Source organism: Lycium ferocissimum, chromosome 7 (assembly GCF_029784015.1).
Source record: "Lycium ferocissimum isolate CSIRO_LF1 chromosome 7, AGI_CSIRO_Lferr_CH_V1, whole genome shotgun sequence".
Lineage (NCBI taxonomy): Eukaryota > Viridiplantae > Streptophyta > Magnoliopsida > Solanales > Solanaceae > Lycium > Lycium ferocissimum.
Window position 1 is genome coordinate 44,762,819 of NC_081348.1, and position 17,317 is coordinate 44,780,135.

The 17,317-nt window shown below is 30.8% G+C and overlaps 1 protein-coding gene across 1 annotated transcript; it reads left to right on the forward strand.

The window, feature by feature from the left end:
• The first annotated feature begins 1,900 nt into the window (after positions 1 to 1,900).
• Positions 1,901 to 7,199, forward strand: LOC132065306 (UDP-xylose transporter 1). The gene is made up of 8 exons (XM_059458631.1): positions 1,901 to 2,065; positions 2,900 to 3,020; positions 3,843 to 4,027; positions 4,868 to 4,935; positions 5,015 to 5,147; positions 5,791 to 5,952; positions 6,347 to 6,616; positions 6,923 to 7,199. Exons 2-8 carry the CDS (start codon positions 2,900 to 2,902, stop codon positions 6,998 to 7,000), a joined length of 1,017 nt encoding a protein of 338 aa, XP_059314614.1. The 5' UTR covers positions 1,901 to 2,065; the 3' UTR covers positions 7,001 to 7,199.
• Positions 7,200 to 17,317: the final 10,118 nt, after the last annotated feature.

Below are 17,317 nucleotides of genomic sequence, written 5' to 3' on the forward strand. Positions count from 1 at the left end.
TTATGTATCACTATTATATATGTATAGAAAATGTATCATACGTATAGAAACTATATCATAGCTGTATAGAAGATGTATCACTACTGTATATGTATAGAAAAAATGTATCACACTTATAGAAACTATATTATTATCATATAGAATATGTATCGCTAAAGTATATGTATAGAAAATATATCATTGTTGTATAATAAATGTATACTTGTGTGTGCGTTTGGGAGCAACACTTTTCTTTTATTAAAATAAAATGAATATACCACACTATAAAAAAAAGGAATTCGTTATAAAATTGTATACAATTTGTTGCTAAACTGTCCGTCACTAACACTGATCTTTTAATAATTCGTTGCTATTTCATTGTTAAACAGGATCAGCGACGGATTTCACTATTTAGTGTTATATATTTTTCGTCGCTAATCCGCCGTTGTTAAGCAAGAGTAGAGACGAATTTTACAGTCTAGTGTCAGATTTTTTTTCCGTCACGATGAATTAGTGATGGATTTCACCGGTAGTTTTTTTGTCGCTAATTTCTGCTTCTTCTTTTTTTGTGTGTGTGTGTAGTTTCAACTATTTTATTGTTGTATCTTGTAAGCTCTTAGACATTATTTTCCATTTTATATATGAAATTTTATATACGACACATGGTTGGAGATTCGTCATATTTGGAGTAAAATTAAAGTCTTATATTCTCACCAAACACATTGCCAACGGTTTTTGCTAGCATTGGCAGGTACATTGTCACATATTGAAATGTTCACTTCACCTTTCTGGCTTCTGTATTAAGACTTGTTTATTAATTTCCTAATTAGGTGAGCCAATAATTTTTTAATAAAATATTATCAAATCTCACTCACTCTTTCAGTGTAATCTAGAAAGGAAAAATCATTAAGAGTTATTTAATTTTGGACCAAGTAAACTCCATATTCGATTCGTTGATGAAACAAAATAAAACCACGCCGTTGACAATCATGTTAATAATAAAGTTTCTTGTTAGGAGATCTATTTAGAGGTTTAGTAAACGAGCAAGTACATGTATTAGTTTAAAATAAAAACTGGGGCAAAAATCACTAATAAATTATAAATGCATGTTTATTCAATAAAAAAAAAAAAAAAAATCTTGCATTGTTGAAACTTGTGTGAATGATTAGTCCAGTACACTCCAGTATCTTAGGATTAATTTAATAAGAATAATTGTTAATTAGTTTGTCTAAGTTTTGTTGGACAGAAGTATCCTTGATTATGTGTTAGTAGGAGTAAATACCCAGTAAAATAACGAAGTGCAAACTTATTTACACTGGATGATCATTTTCGTAAGGTGAGCGCTTTTTCACAATTAGACACATGGTCTGAATATTTCTTTTGGATTTTAAACTTTAGATCAGGTGGCGACTTTCTAAAATCCAAACAAGTAGTCTAATTATAAATTAGCGGGTAACTTCTAAAAATTAGGCCACAAAAGTGGTTACTAGTGTAAATCAATCTCGAAATACGTGCAAACTAGCATGAACGCCATCTTTATTATTAAAAAAAACCAGAGATTTTTGCTATATATATATAAGTCCAACAAAACCCACAAGAATATATAAGTATAATTTTTATTTTAAAAAACAAAATTAGCCAGTATAATCACTGTGAAGTCTATGTATAATTAATATGTATTCTTATATAGCACTAATTATACATTAAGTATATACTTACTACGACTACAATCGATTACGGGTAGGCTGGTAAAACCTTTAACAGCCTAACTAGACTTGTTAACAAATAGAGTTTTTGTTAACCTAATGTTAGTCAAAATAATGACTTTGCTTATAAAAACCGTTAGGCCTTAAAATATGAAAACCAACCACAGCTAAAATTAACTATGCTATATAGCACCAACCACACTCCAACATAAGTCTAAATAAAGGCACTGCAAATTTCTTTCATCAACATATATATTCTCTCATAAAAGCCATAAAGCTCTCAACAAAAGAAAAAAAAAGTCTCAATCTATCTCTTCAAATTTCATTTGTGGAGTTGTAGAAGTCTAACTTCATCATTTGTATAATAACCATTTGAAGAGGTACATCTCATCTCCATTTTTTTTTCTGATATTGAGGGTGTTTTACATGCATATGTTTTGTTAAGATAGAAAATGAAAATATATAAAGTCAAGATCAGCGTGAACATCTACTTGAGAGAAGAAAAACTGGCATTTTCGGTCTTTTTTTAGTTTGGCTCCTCAGTGTCAAAGTGCACTATACTAGAAGAACGCAAATGTGCGATGGATGTTCTCGTCGGAATGCCATCAAAAATATAGAATTTCTGATGGAAAGTCTATCGAAATATTTCAATAAGCCAATTTCTAATGGATTCTGTCAAGAAAATTTGTTGGAATTGCTCATTTTTTAGTAGTTAGTCATAGTTTAGGTTAAGTTGAAATCGTCAAGCATTCGAAAATATATTGTGTGCTCAGATAGAAAAGTCTTTTTCTTTTGCAGACATTAAGTTATTACTTTATATAAGTTTCACTAGTTCATGTTCTTGTTTTTGTTATAACTCCATTAAATCACTTAGATTCATTCACCTTCTTCCAAAAGAGTATATATTTATGAGCCTAAACCTATTACAGCCTAGAAATATCTGTTACTATAACTTTTTATATAACGATCTGGTATTTCGAATTCACTGGCTTGATTAATCTAGATATGGTCGAGTAAGACCTTTTTCAGGGGAAAACGCTTCCTACTAAGAGCTTCTTCCAGACCTCTGGTTGAGGGTAACAGATTATATTATCAGATATTTTAAGAGAATGATAAACACTGCATGTCCGTTTTTTTTATGTTCATCCAAGATTAACAAATATTATATGGGATGATTTTCTTCTAATATTTGTTGTTTATTTTGGTTGATGAAGATGGGAGAAATGACAAGTTTCCAGTTGGGTGTGGTGGGAGCACTGTTTCTATCAGTAGCATCATCAGTCTCCATTGTTATTTGCAACAAAGCCTTGATGAGTAATCTTGGTTTTCCCTTTGGTAATATTTCATTTTCATGTTATTAAAAAAAAAAAAGTACCTTATCATAGTACTCACCAAACTTGCAATAAGATAACATGCAGATCTATAACTAATATTAGTTGTGCGTACCTAAAAAATTAATTAGTTGCACTCTCTAAAAGGGGATAATTGCATTTTTTGTCCCTTAGTTACTAATGAATTCTGATTTTGGTTCTTGTAATATTTGGCTAAGCATATTTAACTTTAATCACCCAAATTTTTTTTATCTCTTTATATAGCGAATATCTGATATTTAGAGCATTTTTAGAATTATATCACTCTCACAATATGGAATATCATTACAATTTTAGCATAAACATCGATAATTGAATAGTTTAGCACTTAATGGATAATTTGTTACTTTTGTGAAGATTCATTGTTTGACGGATCAAAAGTGCACTTGTCAATTGATTAAAAGTTAAATGTGCTAAATTAGAAATACTTTATTTACTTCCTGCAAATTGCTTATGTAAGAATGAGTATAGAAAGAAAGAAATTATGTGTACTACTTATAGTGCCCACGGTAAACGTGGGTAGTCAAGTGTGGAGCAGATAACTGCTGAAAGCATCTAAGTAGCCCACCCCAAGATGAGTGCTCTCCTATTCCAACTTTTCATAGTCTTCTCTAGCACAGTCGAAATAACAACGGGTTCTCTGCCCTGCGGAATCACAAGGACCAAAATTAAAATTTGTTAATATTTGATGGATTAAAAGTACTAAGTGATTAGTTCAAGATCAGTTATTTATTTATTCATTCGCCGCATTAGTAATGTACTAATGTCTATATATTTTTTATTATAGCCACAACATTAACAAGTTGGCATCTGATGGTGACATATTGCACACTTCATGTGGCACTGAAATTCAATTTCTTTGAGAACAAGCCCATTGACATGAAGACTGTGATGCTCTTTGGCATATTAAATGGAGTATCCATTGGCTTTCTCAATCTTAGCCTTGGCTTTAATTCCATTGGCTTCTACCAGGTATAATATAATATCAATGTCAAACTATACTTACATCTATTTAAAATGATGATATATGAGCAAAAAGAACCAAAAAGTAACCATATGTTTGTCTTGGTACAAAAAAGAAAACATGTGTGTGTGCATGTGATGAACAATTTAGAATTGACAAATGGACGGGTCGGATCAAATTTTGATTGAGTCGGACGATCAAATCAATAAATGAGTCACGATTCAACTCGTCCAAAGCTTGCTTGGGTCAAATAAAGCGTCACGGCCCAACCTGTCCAGTGTGGCCCGACCTGCCCTCCTTTTCTATCATTTGCACTTTTGTCCCTACTGTTGGTCTATTTTTTATCCTTCAATTAGGCTGATCTTTAATTTTTGACCTTCAAAATTGAACTTATGCCTATAGGGGCATAAGTTACACATCATAATATCCACAAGTATGCCAGCGCCCTTAAAGAACTTATACGCCTATAGACATAAGTTCGATTTTGAAGGATAAAAGTTAAAGACCAATCCATTTGAAGGGAAAACTTTGCAATTACTTGATTTCCTCTTTGGAGAAAAGCGAATGCTAATGTATTTTTTTGGATTACTTTTTTAAGTTCTTCTAAATTTACATAATTCACATGTTTCAATTTTGATTTGAGTTTGGGTGTACCCAACCCATGGGATTACATTATTCGACCCGTGTTGATCCAATAGTTTGATGGATCATTTCAGATTCAACACGTTAGATCATAATTCAATTCATTTAAACTTAGGCGGTCACCAAAAAATGAATTGATTTGTCGCCTCTAAATTCATTATGAGTTGATTTTTTCACCCCCTAAATTTATTATGTTGTGTTTGCAGATGACAAAACTAGCAATTATACCTTTTACAGTACTATTAGAGACCCTTTTCTTGAAAAAGCAGTTCAGGTAAATCATTTATTCTATATTTTAATTTGCAATAGTACTCTTGTTGGTTCATTAATAATTCTCTTTCACATATTTGCAGTAAGAATATTAAGTTTGCACTGTTCATTCTGCTGATTGGAGTTGGCATTGCCTCCATCACTGATCTTCAGCTCAATTTTGTTGGAACAGTCCTTTCCCTTCTGGCCATTGTTACAACTTGTGTTGGGCAAATTGTATCCTTTTGATGATCTTTACTTGTCTCCATATTTATTTAATATTTAACTTATACACGCTGACAGTCTCGGATTTAAGATTTTTAGTATATGGATCCTGGACCATAACTTTTTTTGTTTACTGGGTTCTGGATAGCTTACTTATACACATTAAATAAAGTTTTTAAACACAAGTATTTGAGCGAAAGTTATTGTTACGTTTTGTAAAACCTGTAACTATAACAACAGAGGCATCCCTGATGACAGTGTAACCATGGGGAGCCAGAGAGTGCAAGGGATTCATTTGAACCCCCTTCGCCGAAAAATTACATTGCATATACAAGATCAAAATTATTTTATAGTATATATTGTAGATGTTAAATCCCCTTGACTTATTGGTGTGTTTCTTTTTCTATATTTTAAATTTCTTACTAAAAACCTGACTCTGTCATTGAGAGTAACAGGTTTTTATGCTATTAGTGTATTTTAACTTGCTACAACAAGTTATTTACCTTATTTTTCCGGCTACAAATCTCACATTATAAACAGTTACCTAAAGTTATTTTTTAAGCTACCTGACATAGTAGAATATATATATATATATAATACATTGTTATGTGGTGTGAATGTTTTTTCATGATTTGACCTTAACCCTCCAATTCAGCTGACAAACACAATTCAAAAGAGGCTCAATATCTCATCAACACAATTGCTGTACCAATCAGCCCCTTTCCAAGCAGCTATTCTATTTGTGACTGGGCCTTTCTTGGATCAATACCTTACAAAGCAAAATGTTTTTGCCTACAAATATTCTCCTATTGTTGTGGTAAGAAAGCATGTTTCAAATACTACTTCTTCTTTTTTTCAAATATCACTCTATTCATATCCAAACGCCTACTTAAAACAATTTAGACGAGCCTGGCCATAACCTTTTAATTTGTAACAGGCGCAAGTATATGCTCAACGTATAACAAGTGTAAACCAAAAACAGGATAGTGTGTAATACCTGTAATAATCAGTGATATACACAGATTTTACTATGACTATACTGGCTAAAATTTTTAAAACTTAAATAATAGGGTTATTTTTTGCAATGGGCCACTTTGGATTGTTGTGGAGTGTAAAGATTCTCAAATAACGCCTATCAACGAACTTATTAATTCTAAATTCAAGATTCGCCTCTACGCTCACATTTTTGCATTTTGTTTTCTCAAATGCAGGGATTTATAGTGCTATCGTGTTTGATTGCTGTATCAGTGAACTTCAGCACATTTTTAGTGATTGGAAAGACATCACCAGTGACATATCAAGTGTTAGGCCACCTTAAAACATGTCTGGTTCTTGGATTTGGCTACACGTTGTTGCATGACCCTTTCACTTCAAGGAACATCATTGGAATTCTTGTGGCTATTATTGGAATGGGATTATATTCCTATTTTTGTGTCAATGAAACCAAAAGGAAACAAGGAGACATTTCTTCTCTGACTCAAGTAAGTTTTTCTCGTAAAAATAGTGTTCACTGGCCACTTTTCAACCATATTTTTGAAAAATAGACAATTTCACGTAATGCTAAATTGAAACTCCATAACAATACTGGAGTTTCTTCTGTGGAATTTAAAACTCCATAATAATTGCTATTTTTCATTTACAAGGGTCAAAAGTGGCTATTTATGAATTTTACCTGATTTTCTCTTCCTCTCTCCTCCCCGCGATGATTTTGAAGGATATTATACTTTGTGCATAAGTCATTGTACTTTATTCGTGCTAAAATTTGTGCTTTTTTGTTGTCATGTCAGGTTAAAGAGAAAGATACCACTGCACCACTTCTAGCTGGGAAGAATGGCCAAGTTAAAGAAAATAATTCCCTTGTTTAAATTTTAGAGTTGAAATGAAGTTGTTTTCGATTAAAGAGTTTTTATTTTTAATTCAGAGACATTCCACTTGATGGATGTAAATGATTTTTGGTTCATAAAATACCCTGCTCCTTTGTTCCAAGATTCTGTCATTTGCTAGATTGTATTTACTTCTTAAATGTAGACAAATGTGATTATAAGAAATTCTTCATTGCCCCTAGTGTTTAAATTTTATATCATGTTTTCAAGACTAAGCAAAATGGTTGATCGACAAATTATAATTTTGGTCTTCATGATTTTGGGCATGTTAAACCTTCAATTAATGGATATGTGCACTTTTGATCCTCTGAAAGGTAATCTTCACAAATTTAATGAATTATTAATCACTAAATCATTTAAGTATCGATGTTTAATGTTAAATTTTGTTACTGTTACTTCATATTTAAAAGTAATGTTGTTCTAAAAATAGTGTGAATATCAAATATTTCCTATATAATGAGAACGAATAAATTACTTTGGGCAGCCATCCTCATTCAGTCATTCTTGTGTTCCTCATAAATGGCGGACATCATGGCAGCGGTAACAATGAGGAAGAACAATTAGGAATTATTTGAAACATAGTAACAGATACTTCCTGCGTGGTTTTTTTTTTCCTGCGTGGTTTTTTTTTTTTCCCCAGATCTGAGCAGATTGTGATAGAGAAGGGTAAGGGAAGGGTCGATTGTTTTTTTCCAGATCTGGGTAGATTAGAGAAAAAAAAAAAAAGGGGGGGGAAGGATGGGCTTTTTATTTTTCAGATCCGTTATGTTTTGTAATTAAGTTGATATGTTTTGTAAATATAGAAAAATATTCTTATATTTTGTAATATAGAGTCTTAAATGGTATTATTAGGTCATTTTCCCAACGGGGAAATTGTATAGTTTGTGATTCAAATGAGCTGGTCTTAAATTTTTAGCCTTTAAAAGCAAACTTATGCCTAGCGCCTAGCGGGCATAAGTTATTTAAGGGAGTGAAGCATAACTTGAGGGATATTACGATTCTAAAATATAAACTTATGTTCAGCGAAAAAATTGTTTGCATTGAGGAACAAAAATTAAAGACCATCACAAAATAGGAACAGGAGTGCAAATGACCCAAATGCAAACTCTTTAAAGGCCCAAACTTGGTAACTCCCCACGCTTGTCCCTTTTGGGTCAACTGCGTAATAAGTGATCCTTTTTGGGAAATCTACATGGTATAGAGAACATTAAGGCTATTTATATTTAGTAGCTATACTTTGCCCAAATTATATCTCATAGCTAAATTTTGTATGTTAATTACACAAGATAACTAATTCAAACCCATCTTCTATTATTTCATTGTATCAATATTTTCTCTCAACACCCTCTCTCTTCTCCCTCAACTCTCTCACCACACCACCTCCTCCACCGCCGCTTCTCTCTCTCCGCCTCCGCACCGCCACCATGGAGATCTCCGTGAGTTCCACCGCCGTTGCGCTGTCAAATCTAACTCTAGTGCAGTAGAAGTCCCCTTGTTTCTCTCTCTATCTTTAAATCTCTTTGTTTTTCTAGAGAGAGAAAGCTCCAAAGTTACATTAATGGCTTCAAAGCTTCAAAGTCCGCTAGAGCTATGCTCAGATCTGGCGTCATTCACCGCTGTCGCCGCCTCGCCACCTCCTCATCATCAACAACAGATCTGAGCTTTATTGTTTTTCTAGAGAAAGAAAGCTGTTTTTTTGTATCTCATCGTCGCTGCCTCCGGTCATTTTCCGGTGGCGGCTCAGATCTGAGCTTTTTATTTTGCATTTCAAATCGGAGTGTATACATACAATGTATACGGTGTTTATCGCATGTATTTCGAAGGAGATCTTTTTGTATACAAAATGAATACAGTAAATTGGAAGTGTATACAAATGAATACAGTGAATTTTATTTCTTGTATTTAGTATTTGAGTGTATTCGTTAATTTTTTTGTGCAAAATTCAGTGTTTGGGGGTGTGTTTTGAAGGATATTTTTTTTTGTATACGACCGATTTTAAAAATAATAAAGTGAATACAGTGTAAAAGTAGCTACAAATGAATACAGTTGAGTTGAATACATTTGACTTGAATACAACTTAGTTGAGTACATCTGACTTGAATACAGTGAAATTTGAATTGAATACAGCGAAATCTTACTCGACTGAATTTTGAATACAATTCGATTTTTAAATACAGTCTACTGTAGCGCGCGAATACAATCAACTGTAGCTACGACTGTAGCTACGAAATGTAATTAGCTAAAATGTAGCTATGTCCAATTTAAAACCCCTAAATGTTAGTCATTTATGTAAAATTCCCATCCTTTTTTTTTTTCTTATTTCTATTCAACTTATGAACCTTTTAGACCACGATCTAAAGATTTCTTTTGAGCAAATTGAAAATCTTATGAGAAAACGTTAGACCACATTCTAAAATTTCGTAAGGTTTGCATACATTTGACAAGAACATAATATTTTATCTGTAAGGTTAAGCAAATATTAGACTCGAGTCCAACAATATCTGGTATAGAACCTTTGGCCAAACATGGACTTTTAGCAAATTTAGTAATTGTATCTCATACGAGCACGATTGGAATTGTTAAATGTGCCTAGTCAATATTATCGGTTATCACTCTCTTTTTGTCACAAATTCCAAGTTCCAACCTAACATGAAATGAAATAGATCTCTGTTTTAGTTACAAATTCCAAGTTCCAACCTAACAAGAAATGAAATAGATCTCTGTTTTTGTTACAAATTCCAAGTTCCAACCTAACGAGAAATGAAGTACATCTTTGTTCAAAAAGGTCTTTTGGTCACACTATTTTGGCCACAATAACCCAAATGAAGCAAATTCATATGACTATTTAGGACAAATTTAATAATTTATGTTTACTTAATGTCATTTCTATTTTTTCTTACAAAGTTTATCTTAATTTAAAATTATACAATAGAGGTTACAGTGATTTTTACATAAATGTGGCCAAATTTAGATCAAATTGGTGTAGCCATTTAGCAACTCTCTTGTTTGTTTTTGTTACAAATTCCAATTGCAACACAACGACAAATGAAGTAGTCAATGAATAGTACCCCTCCATCCCATTTATGTCATTTTAGCTATTTTCAAGAAAAACAATAAATACACGGTATAGTAAGTTACCCTTATTTATTAGATGTTTTTGAGAATTAAACAATATTAAAAAGGATTATTACTTTAATATTAAGAGCATAGTTGAAAACAATTGTTAACTTGGTCTTGAATTATTCAAGTGACACTTATTTTGAGACAATTTTTTAAGTTAAGGCGACAGTTAAAATGAGACGGAGAAAGTAATACTCTTATTTCCTGTTTATGTTATATACTTTACTTTATTGCCCATTTAAAAAGGAATGACAATCTTTTAAATGCGGAAACAAATAATTTTACATTTTCTATTTTATCTTTAATGAAACGTTTTCATAACCCGACAAATGTTATATCTTGTTTAAAGTTAATGTTTCAAAAAAAAAAAAAAAACATAAATAATACTCCTATAGCATATTTAATCGACAAATTTTAAAACTATTCATTTCGTAGCCGATTCGAACTGCCCCATGTAAATGGAAAAGAGAAAATATTAATGAAAAATTACACGATGTAGCAAATATTTAGTTTGTCTTTATGAGACGTAGTTATAATTTCAAATTAAGATACATATATCTACTGTATTTACAAAATGTAGCTATCAAATTGATATAGTATGCATGATACGACTCTTCGCACGATTTCAGCTGATACAATATGCTCTAATACAGCTGATACTCGCTTAACATATATCTTTTGCTGATGCCCGCCCGATTAAGCTTTTCCGATTGATACAACAACTGTAACAACATTTTGTAAATGCTCAAACCGTAGCTACATTTCGTTTATGCTCTTAACCTATAACTATTTATGATTTTTTTTCAAATATTAAATGGTCCTGTAGCAAAATGAACGGTTGACAGGTTGAGTCAACTTTCCAATTTCCAGAACATTTGAATCGTCAATTCAAGGTTTCTACGGCTACTGACGTTTAAATAATTTCTTTTCTGTCAAATTTGTCAGCACGTAGATTCCTGACCAATTTTCATTTTGACTGTCATATAAAGCTGTAGTTTACTCCTAGACCAATCATTATAAACAGCACCCTTTAGCTTACATTTTCAACGTCTAACATAATTTTTTTTTAAACAAGACTGACTTGATTTTTTTGTCAACAAGTTGTGACATTAATTTAAAGAATGACTAGTTCTTTGGTTTAAAAGTAGAAACTGAATGAAAAACATACTATAAATTGTGAACGATTAGTCCTTTGGTTTAAAATCAGACAACTGATGATGGAAGCAAATAAGATATTTTAGAATTTCACTGATATTTGTTTTTGTTCCACAAAAAAGGAAAAGAAAACAACATATGTGTTGATTGGATTTAGATCTACTCGTAGACAAAGTACAAACACTAATAATTTTATGACATGAATTATAAGGTATCTAATAATGTTTGTTCCTCATGCTTCCGCACCTCAACATCCATAGAGATCTAAACAATTGCTTTTACCTTTTCTTTCTGGCAGGACAATAATGTTTGTCATTACGTACGAGTTCGGATAAATAATAATTTTTCTTAGACCTTTTTTTAATATTAATTTTTTTATTTTACATATCAATATTTAAATGTGAACTTAATAATTAGAACGAGTTATAAATTCGATGATAAGTTTTAAAATCATAAACTTCAAATTCTGATTTAAACTCTACTTTATGAATTTTCATATTTCTTCCTTGCACAGCAAATTAATGCTTTTATGGTCTTTACTTCAAGGAGTTACTTTCATCTTTATTTTAGCTAATAAAGAAGAGACAAGGACCTTTTGTTGAGTTGTTTGCTTTGTGGATTGCCACTTATATTTCTTCACATAGGGACAAAGACAATACGAGCAATAGACGAAAAAAATGTCCAAAATCAATTTTACAGAAAAAACAAAATTCAAAAAGCCCCTTAAACATAATCAAATCACACCAAGTTTTTTTTTTTTTTTTTTTTAAAAAGTATGTCAAAATTGAAATAAAAAAATAAAAAATTGTGCTTTTCTTTTTCAATTCCGCATTTTCTAAAAGTAATGAATAAATTTCCAAAACCAAAATCAAATCTAAATTTAATCTAATGTAAAATTTTCTTCAAAAATTAAATTTATCAATTAGTAATTCAACTATTCAATCACACAATATATCTTTGAATTAATTCTTTTTATTTTCTTTTCGTTTAGTTTACAGAGTGGCAAACCAATTTTGAAATTTTGTCGTCTTATCATTTTTCATTTTTTGAGCAATTCACACTGTGATAACTTTAATGTAATAACAATTAACAAGTGGTTTCTTAATCTTACTTTTATAACGGGAAACTTTCAGTAACTATACGTGAAATTAATGTTTGATTTGACTAAACTCTCCACTATGATTAAATGTCTTAGAAATCGCCCTCACTTAAATATCCTATTAGTTTATCATTCATAAAATTATATTTGTTTGTTGATGCATCATTATCAAGGGCAAAATAAGACGTGCTTATGATTGCGAAACAGAAACAAAAAGTTAAAGCAAGGCTTGTTAACGTTGGACTCCTCTTTTACAGAGAGTAATATTACTTCCTGCTTCCTGATTTATGTGACTATGTAAAATTAAACACATAATTTACCGAAGAAAGAAATATTTTTAAAATTTATGATCTAAAATAAATTATAAACGTTTGTGTAGTTATAAATTATCACATTAAAGGTAAATAATTTTTTTTAAGTGAAATTACTTTTAAATAGGAAAATATGACATTCTTTTCCTTTTGTGTCCTTTAATTTGCTTTCGATATCGTATTATTTGTTGTTGTTACTGTTCTTTTCTACATCATTTACTTCTTTACTACTAATTTTTTTCAAACATGTTTTGAAAATGCTTGGTAACGTCTGCATACACACCACTCTTATTACACTGATATGTTGTTGTAAATTAAAAAAAGAAAGTATGTCACATAAATACTTAATCGTGAGGAGCGAATATAGAGTAGGACTTACGGCCTTACGGGTTTGGATGAATACAACTCATTATATTTTTTGAACAATTAATTAACCGTTATTGTCTCAAGACTCGACTTTATAGCAGAGACAAGTAATAATTAGTGGCATGATGCTATTCAGCCAAAAAAAAAAATGTAGCATGATGCTTACTGAGGAAAAAAAACAGCACTGACAGGAAAACGTTGGAATGTTTGGAATCTCGAAAGATGAAAAAGAGTGCTAAGTCGAGGTGGAATTTACGTGGTAACACGAAACCTAGCTACCTTGTTCAACATAGAAGGAGATACATTATTTAGATACATTATATATTTGGGTTACGTGAAAAATGAGTTCTTTTCCTTAAATATATTTTCTTAAATCTTTACACGTGAAATTGGAATGATTAGTTAATAGATACATTTGTTATGAATACAACAAAGATTGTTCCCGAACGACTCTCGGCTCTTGTTATGAATATTTAGAGGTTTTGATAGTTCTAAATGTTTTTTCGCTTATGTACAACAAGCCAAAGGTTTCTCCAGAATATTAATAGAAGTGATAAATTAGTCTATATAAAAATAATTTCCTCAAGTTTAGACGAGTTGCTGATCCGTTTATTTATTAATTAACTAGTTCATTTTGATCTATTCAAATAGATTTCATCTAAAAGTTAGGTTGATTGGGGCTAAAATGATCATAGTCCGAATTGACAGAAATCTTATCGAAATATATAAATAAAACCTTTTTTGTTTGACTGCCTAAGACATTTTTTGTTTTGTTTATTTTTGTTTGGTAACTAAACAGATTATTAGAAAATAAACAAAAAAATAATAATAAAACTTAATAAAAGTTTGATGGGTCAAGTAATGTTCCATTATTTAGTTTATTTCAACCCGAGTATTCTTTTAACATGTTACAAACCCGCTTATTATTAACTCATCTTATTTTCTCGCTCATATTCAATCCAACCCCTCTATCTAATAGTCCAATGAGTTCTAACTAATACTACTATATAATACGCACTCAATATTTACATGTAAATTATATATGTAAGATCTCCAATATGGCCACAAGCGACATTTGAAAGTGCCATATCAACGCGCTTGAATAAAAGTATTCATATACTAATGTGAAATTGATTGGAATTTCACTACTTTAAATTCAAAGGAGCAACTTTAAGTCTTTATCACATAACGTCTTGTAAGGGAACTTACAAGAAAAACGAACCTTGCCCTTCAAGGAGACAAAAATAAAAGGGGTAGGGCTGTGAAAATTAATGATGGAATTGGAAAGCTCACGAGAAGAAATTTTGTAAAACCATTAATTATAAGTAATTCTGACGTAAGAGCCATGAAACATGTTTTCTCTTTAAATTATTTCAATGCAAAAAAAACTGAAATTAGCTATGAACTTCATTGTCGTCAAATTGCTCGTAGCTAACAAAATTTTCTAATAATATGTTACTAATTCATCGCTAAATAGAATTACCGACGAATTTTGCTATTTAGTAATCTATCCTAATTCCTAATTTTTAGTAGTGTTTTTATTACATTTTAGAAAACTAGAAAGGATAAAAGGGAGAGTGAACGTTGAAAACGTTGTGGACCCGCCCTTTATATACCACTATAAGTAGGAGTCGAGTCACCCTTGTTTGAAAGCTGGTATTATTGACAAGATAGAAAAATTCTAAGTATGAAAAACTACTCAAATATGATATTGCTTACAAAAAATTCCTCATACGCCATTAAATACTACACGATTTGTCAGCGGTAAAGATATGAATTAACCCAGTGTAAGGGAGAACAAATTTGCATAATTTAATAATATCAGATATTACATGGCTAAAATGAACAGTTTCTTTTGAAAGAATAACAAAATTACAAGAACGACATTTTTTTGTTTTTGTTAAAAAGAGTAGAAAATAATAAGAGCATGTTAGATGATCTGATTCAACTTCTGTCAAGGGCGTAAAATTACCTAGGTGGTGCAAAGAAATGTGAAAGGTCACATTATACAATTTGTTTACTTCTAAAGAGAAATAAATATATAAGATTAAACTATTGGATATTGAGGGGACATATGTTGGGAGGTTGTTGGAATTTCCCTACATCAATTTTAATTTGAAAAAGAAAGACGTAAAGAAAAATATAATTGTATAGTATATCATAAAAAGTAAGATAAAAGATGTACAGGTCTTAAAGTAGATTCATATGTTAATGAATAAATAAAGCTGTTTTTTCAATCATGACTTTATATGTAATCCTATATTCTTAAAAAACAAATTTGAAAAAAATAATGAAGCGAAAATTGTTATTCCCTTTCCATTAATTGGTTTCATGTTATGTAAAACTTACCTCTTTTATTAAATTAAAATTTCTGGACATAAGATGATCATCTATGGAAAAGGGTGAAAATTACCATGACACTATAAGAAATTAATCAGTAACTTGCAACATCTAACGTGTTTGTGGATCACTAATTTCAGATCCATACTTTATAAGTAATTAGGACGTAGAAAATATTATTAACTAATTATGTCACACGACAGAATACTTAATGATTTGTTTTATTATTTATAATAATAATCAACGTCTCCAACCTGAATGTAGTAGGTATGATCTTACAAGTAAACAAAAAGAGATATTTATGAACAAAGTCTTCTCCTTTCTGTCTATATTTTATTTTAGTTTTGCAGCAAGTTGAATAAACAAAGACTGGTAATGCATAGTGATTTTTTTCTTTTTTGGTATAGAATATCAGTTGTTCCTTATTCATGTGTTAGTCAGCTGAATACAAGGGCTTGATTTGTAATGATTTGGACTTGAGTTGACTAAATCCAATACATATTCCTTGAATATCACAACAACTTAATATAGGATTTCAGTTCCACATCTAGAGCAATATAACTTATTACGCAGTACTGCCTTCAGCACATAGTATTATTGTTTTTAAGATTTTTGGAAGACATGTAATAACCTTAATCATGAGAGTAGTTATCTAGGTTTCTTTTAATCTCTTCTTAGATGTTTTATTTAAGTAATACTTCACTAATTGAAATAGCAAAGGTATACAATATTTGAAAAAAAACTAAGGTCGTAAATGCCATAGATAATAGGCCAACTTGTAGGTACACCAGTTACTTGGTTACCTCAAACCTTAAAGTCTAGGGAAATTAATGCTTATCTTAATCTTTTGAATCTTTTTTGTTAGGTTATAGTAAAGCAACAAATAGTTTTACGAATACACCAGTACGTTATCCAAAATATGTAAGGATTCACCAATTTGTAGCAAGAAAATTGAGTCCAATGTAAAATAGCTGAAGATTAATATTGTTTTTTTTTTTCCTCCTCCCTTCTGTCTAGTGAGGGTCGAAACCAGATGGTGGTTAGAGAGGAGTTCACCCGAACACCCTTCAGAGAAAAAATACCCTCTATATATAGGGTTAAAATTATTTTTTATGTATATATAGTAGATGTCGACTCCCTCAGCTTCTTGGTTTGCTTACTCCTTTATATTATAATTTTTTTTAAACTACATATGCTAAAACATCACACAATTTTAGTAAGGTGCGTGATCGCTGGAAAAAAAAAAAGTCACGCCATTTGAGAATAATAATTAGTGTCATCTATTTAATTAGAGCTATACATATACATTTTCAAAATTTTATTAAAAGAAAGAATATTTTTAATTCAAACATTAGCATTGAGAATTAGGATTCTGATTTCTGAAATTTAACATTAAAATAATTGAGATCCAATAAGTAAAGAGTTAGACAAATTCAAGCTACCTTCAAATGGCATACTCGATTTCTAAATCTGTACTTGTAACTTTCCAGATTGGTTTTGCGGTAACTACCAATCACATTTTTTTCAAAACCAAAGGGGTAAAAGGAGAAAACGACATTTAATGGTTACTTAACTATAAGGGTAGATTCAAATTTCAAAATAGTCCCTTAATTATGCAATTAGCTGTTTTGATTCTTTAAATTAACCATAAGTTAACAAAAATGGTGACTTGACTATGGGGGTAGATTAAAAAATAGTCCCTTAAGTATGCACTTAACAGTTTTGGTACTTTAAGTTTGCCAAAAGTTATCATTTTTAGTCTCTGACAAAATATTCATCAAACTCTGTTTTTTAGATTTGACTAGAAATATGAAAAAAAGAAAAAATTAGCGAGAACTTACATTTAGATGTACACATCACTAAAGACCAAATACCTCGGGATAAAACTGACGGACGTTTGTCGGGTAT

What these genes read in the sequence shown, in the direction of transcription:
- LOC132065306 (XM_059458631.1), top strand. Translation starts at nt 2,900, where the DNA reads ATGGGAGAAATGACAAGTTTCCAGTTGGGTGTGGTGGGAGCACTGTTT. An exon ending in ATTCCATTGGCTTCTACCAG is followed by an intron (nt 4,028 to 4,867) that starts GTATAATATAAT and finishes TTGTGTTTGCAG; the next exon opens with ATGACAAAACTAGCAATTAT. An exon ending in AATATTCTCCTATTGTTGTG is followed by an intron (nt 5,953 to 6,346) that starts GTAAGAAAGCAT and finishes TCTCAAATGCAG; the next exon opens with GGATTTATAGTGCTATCGTG.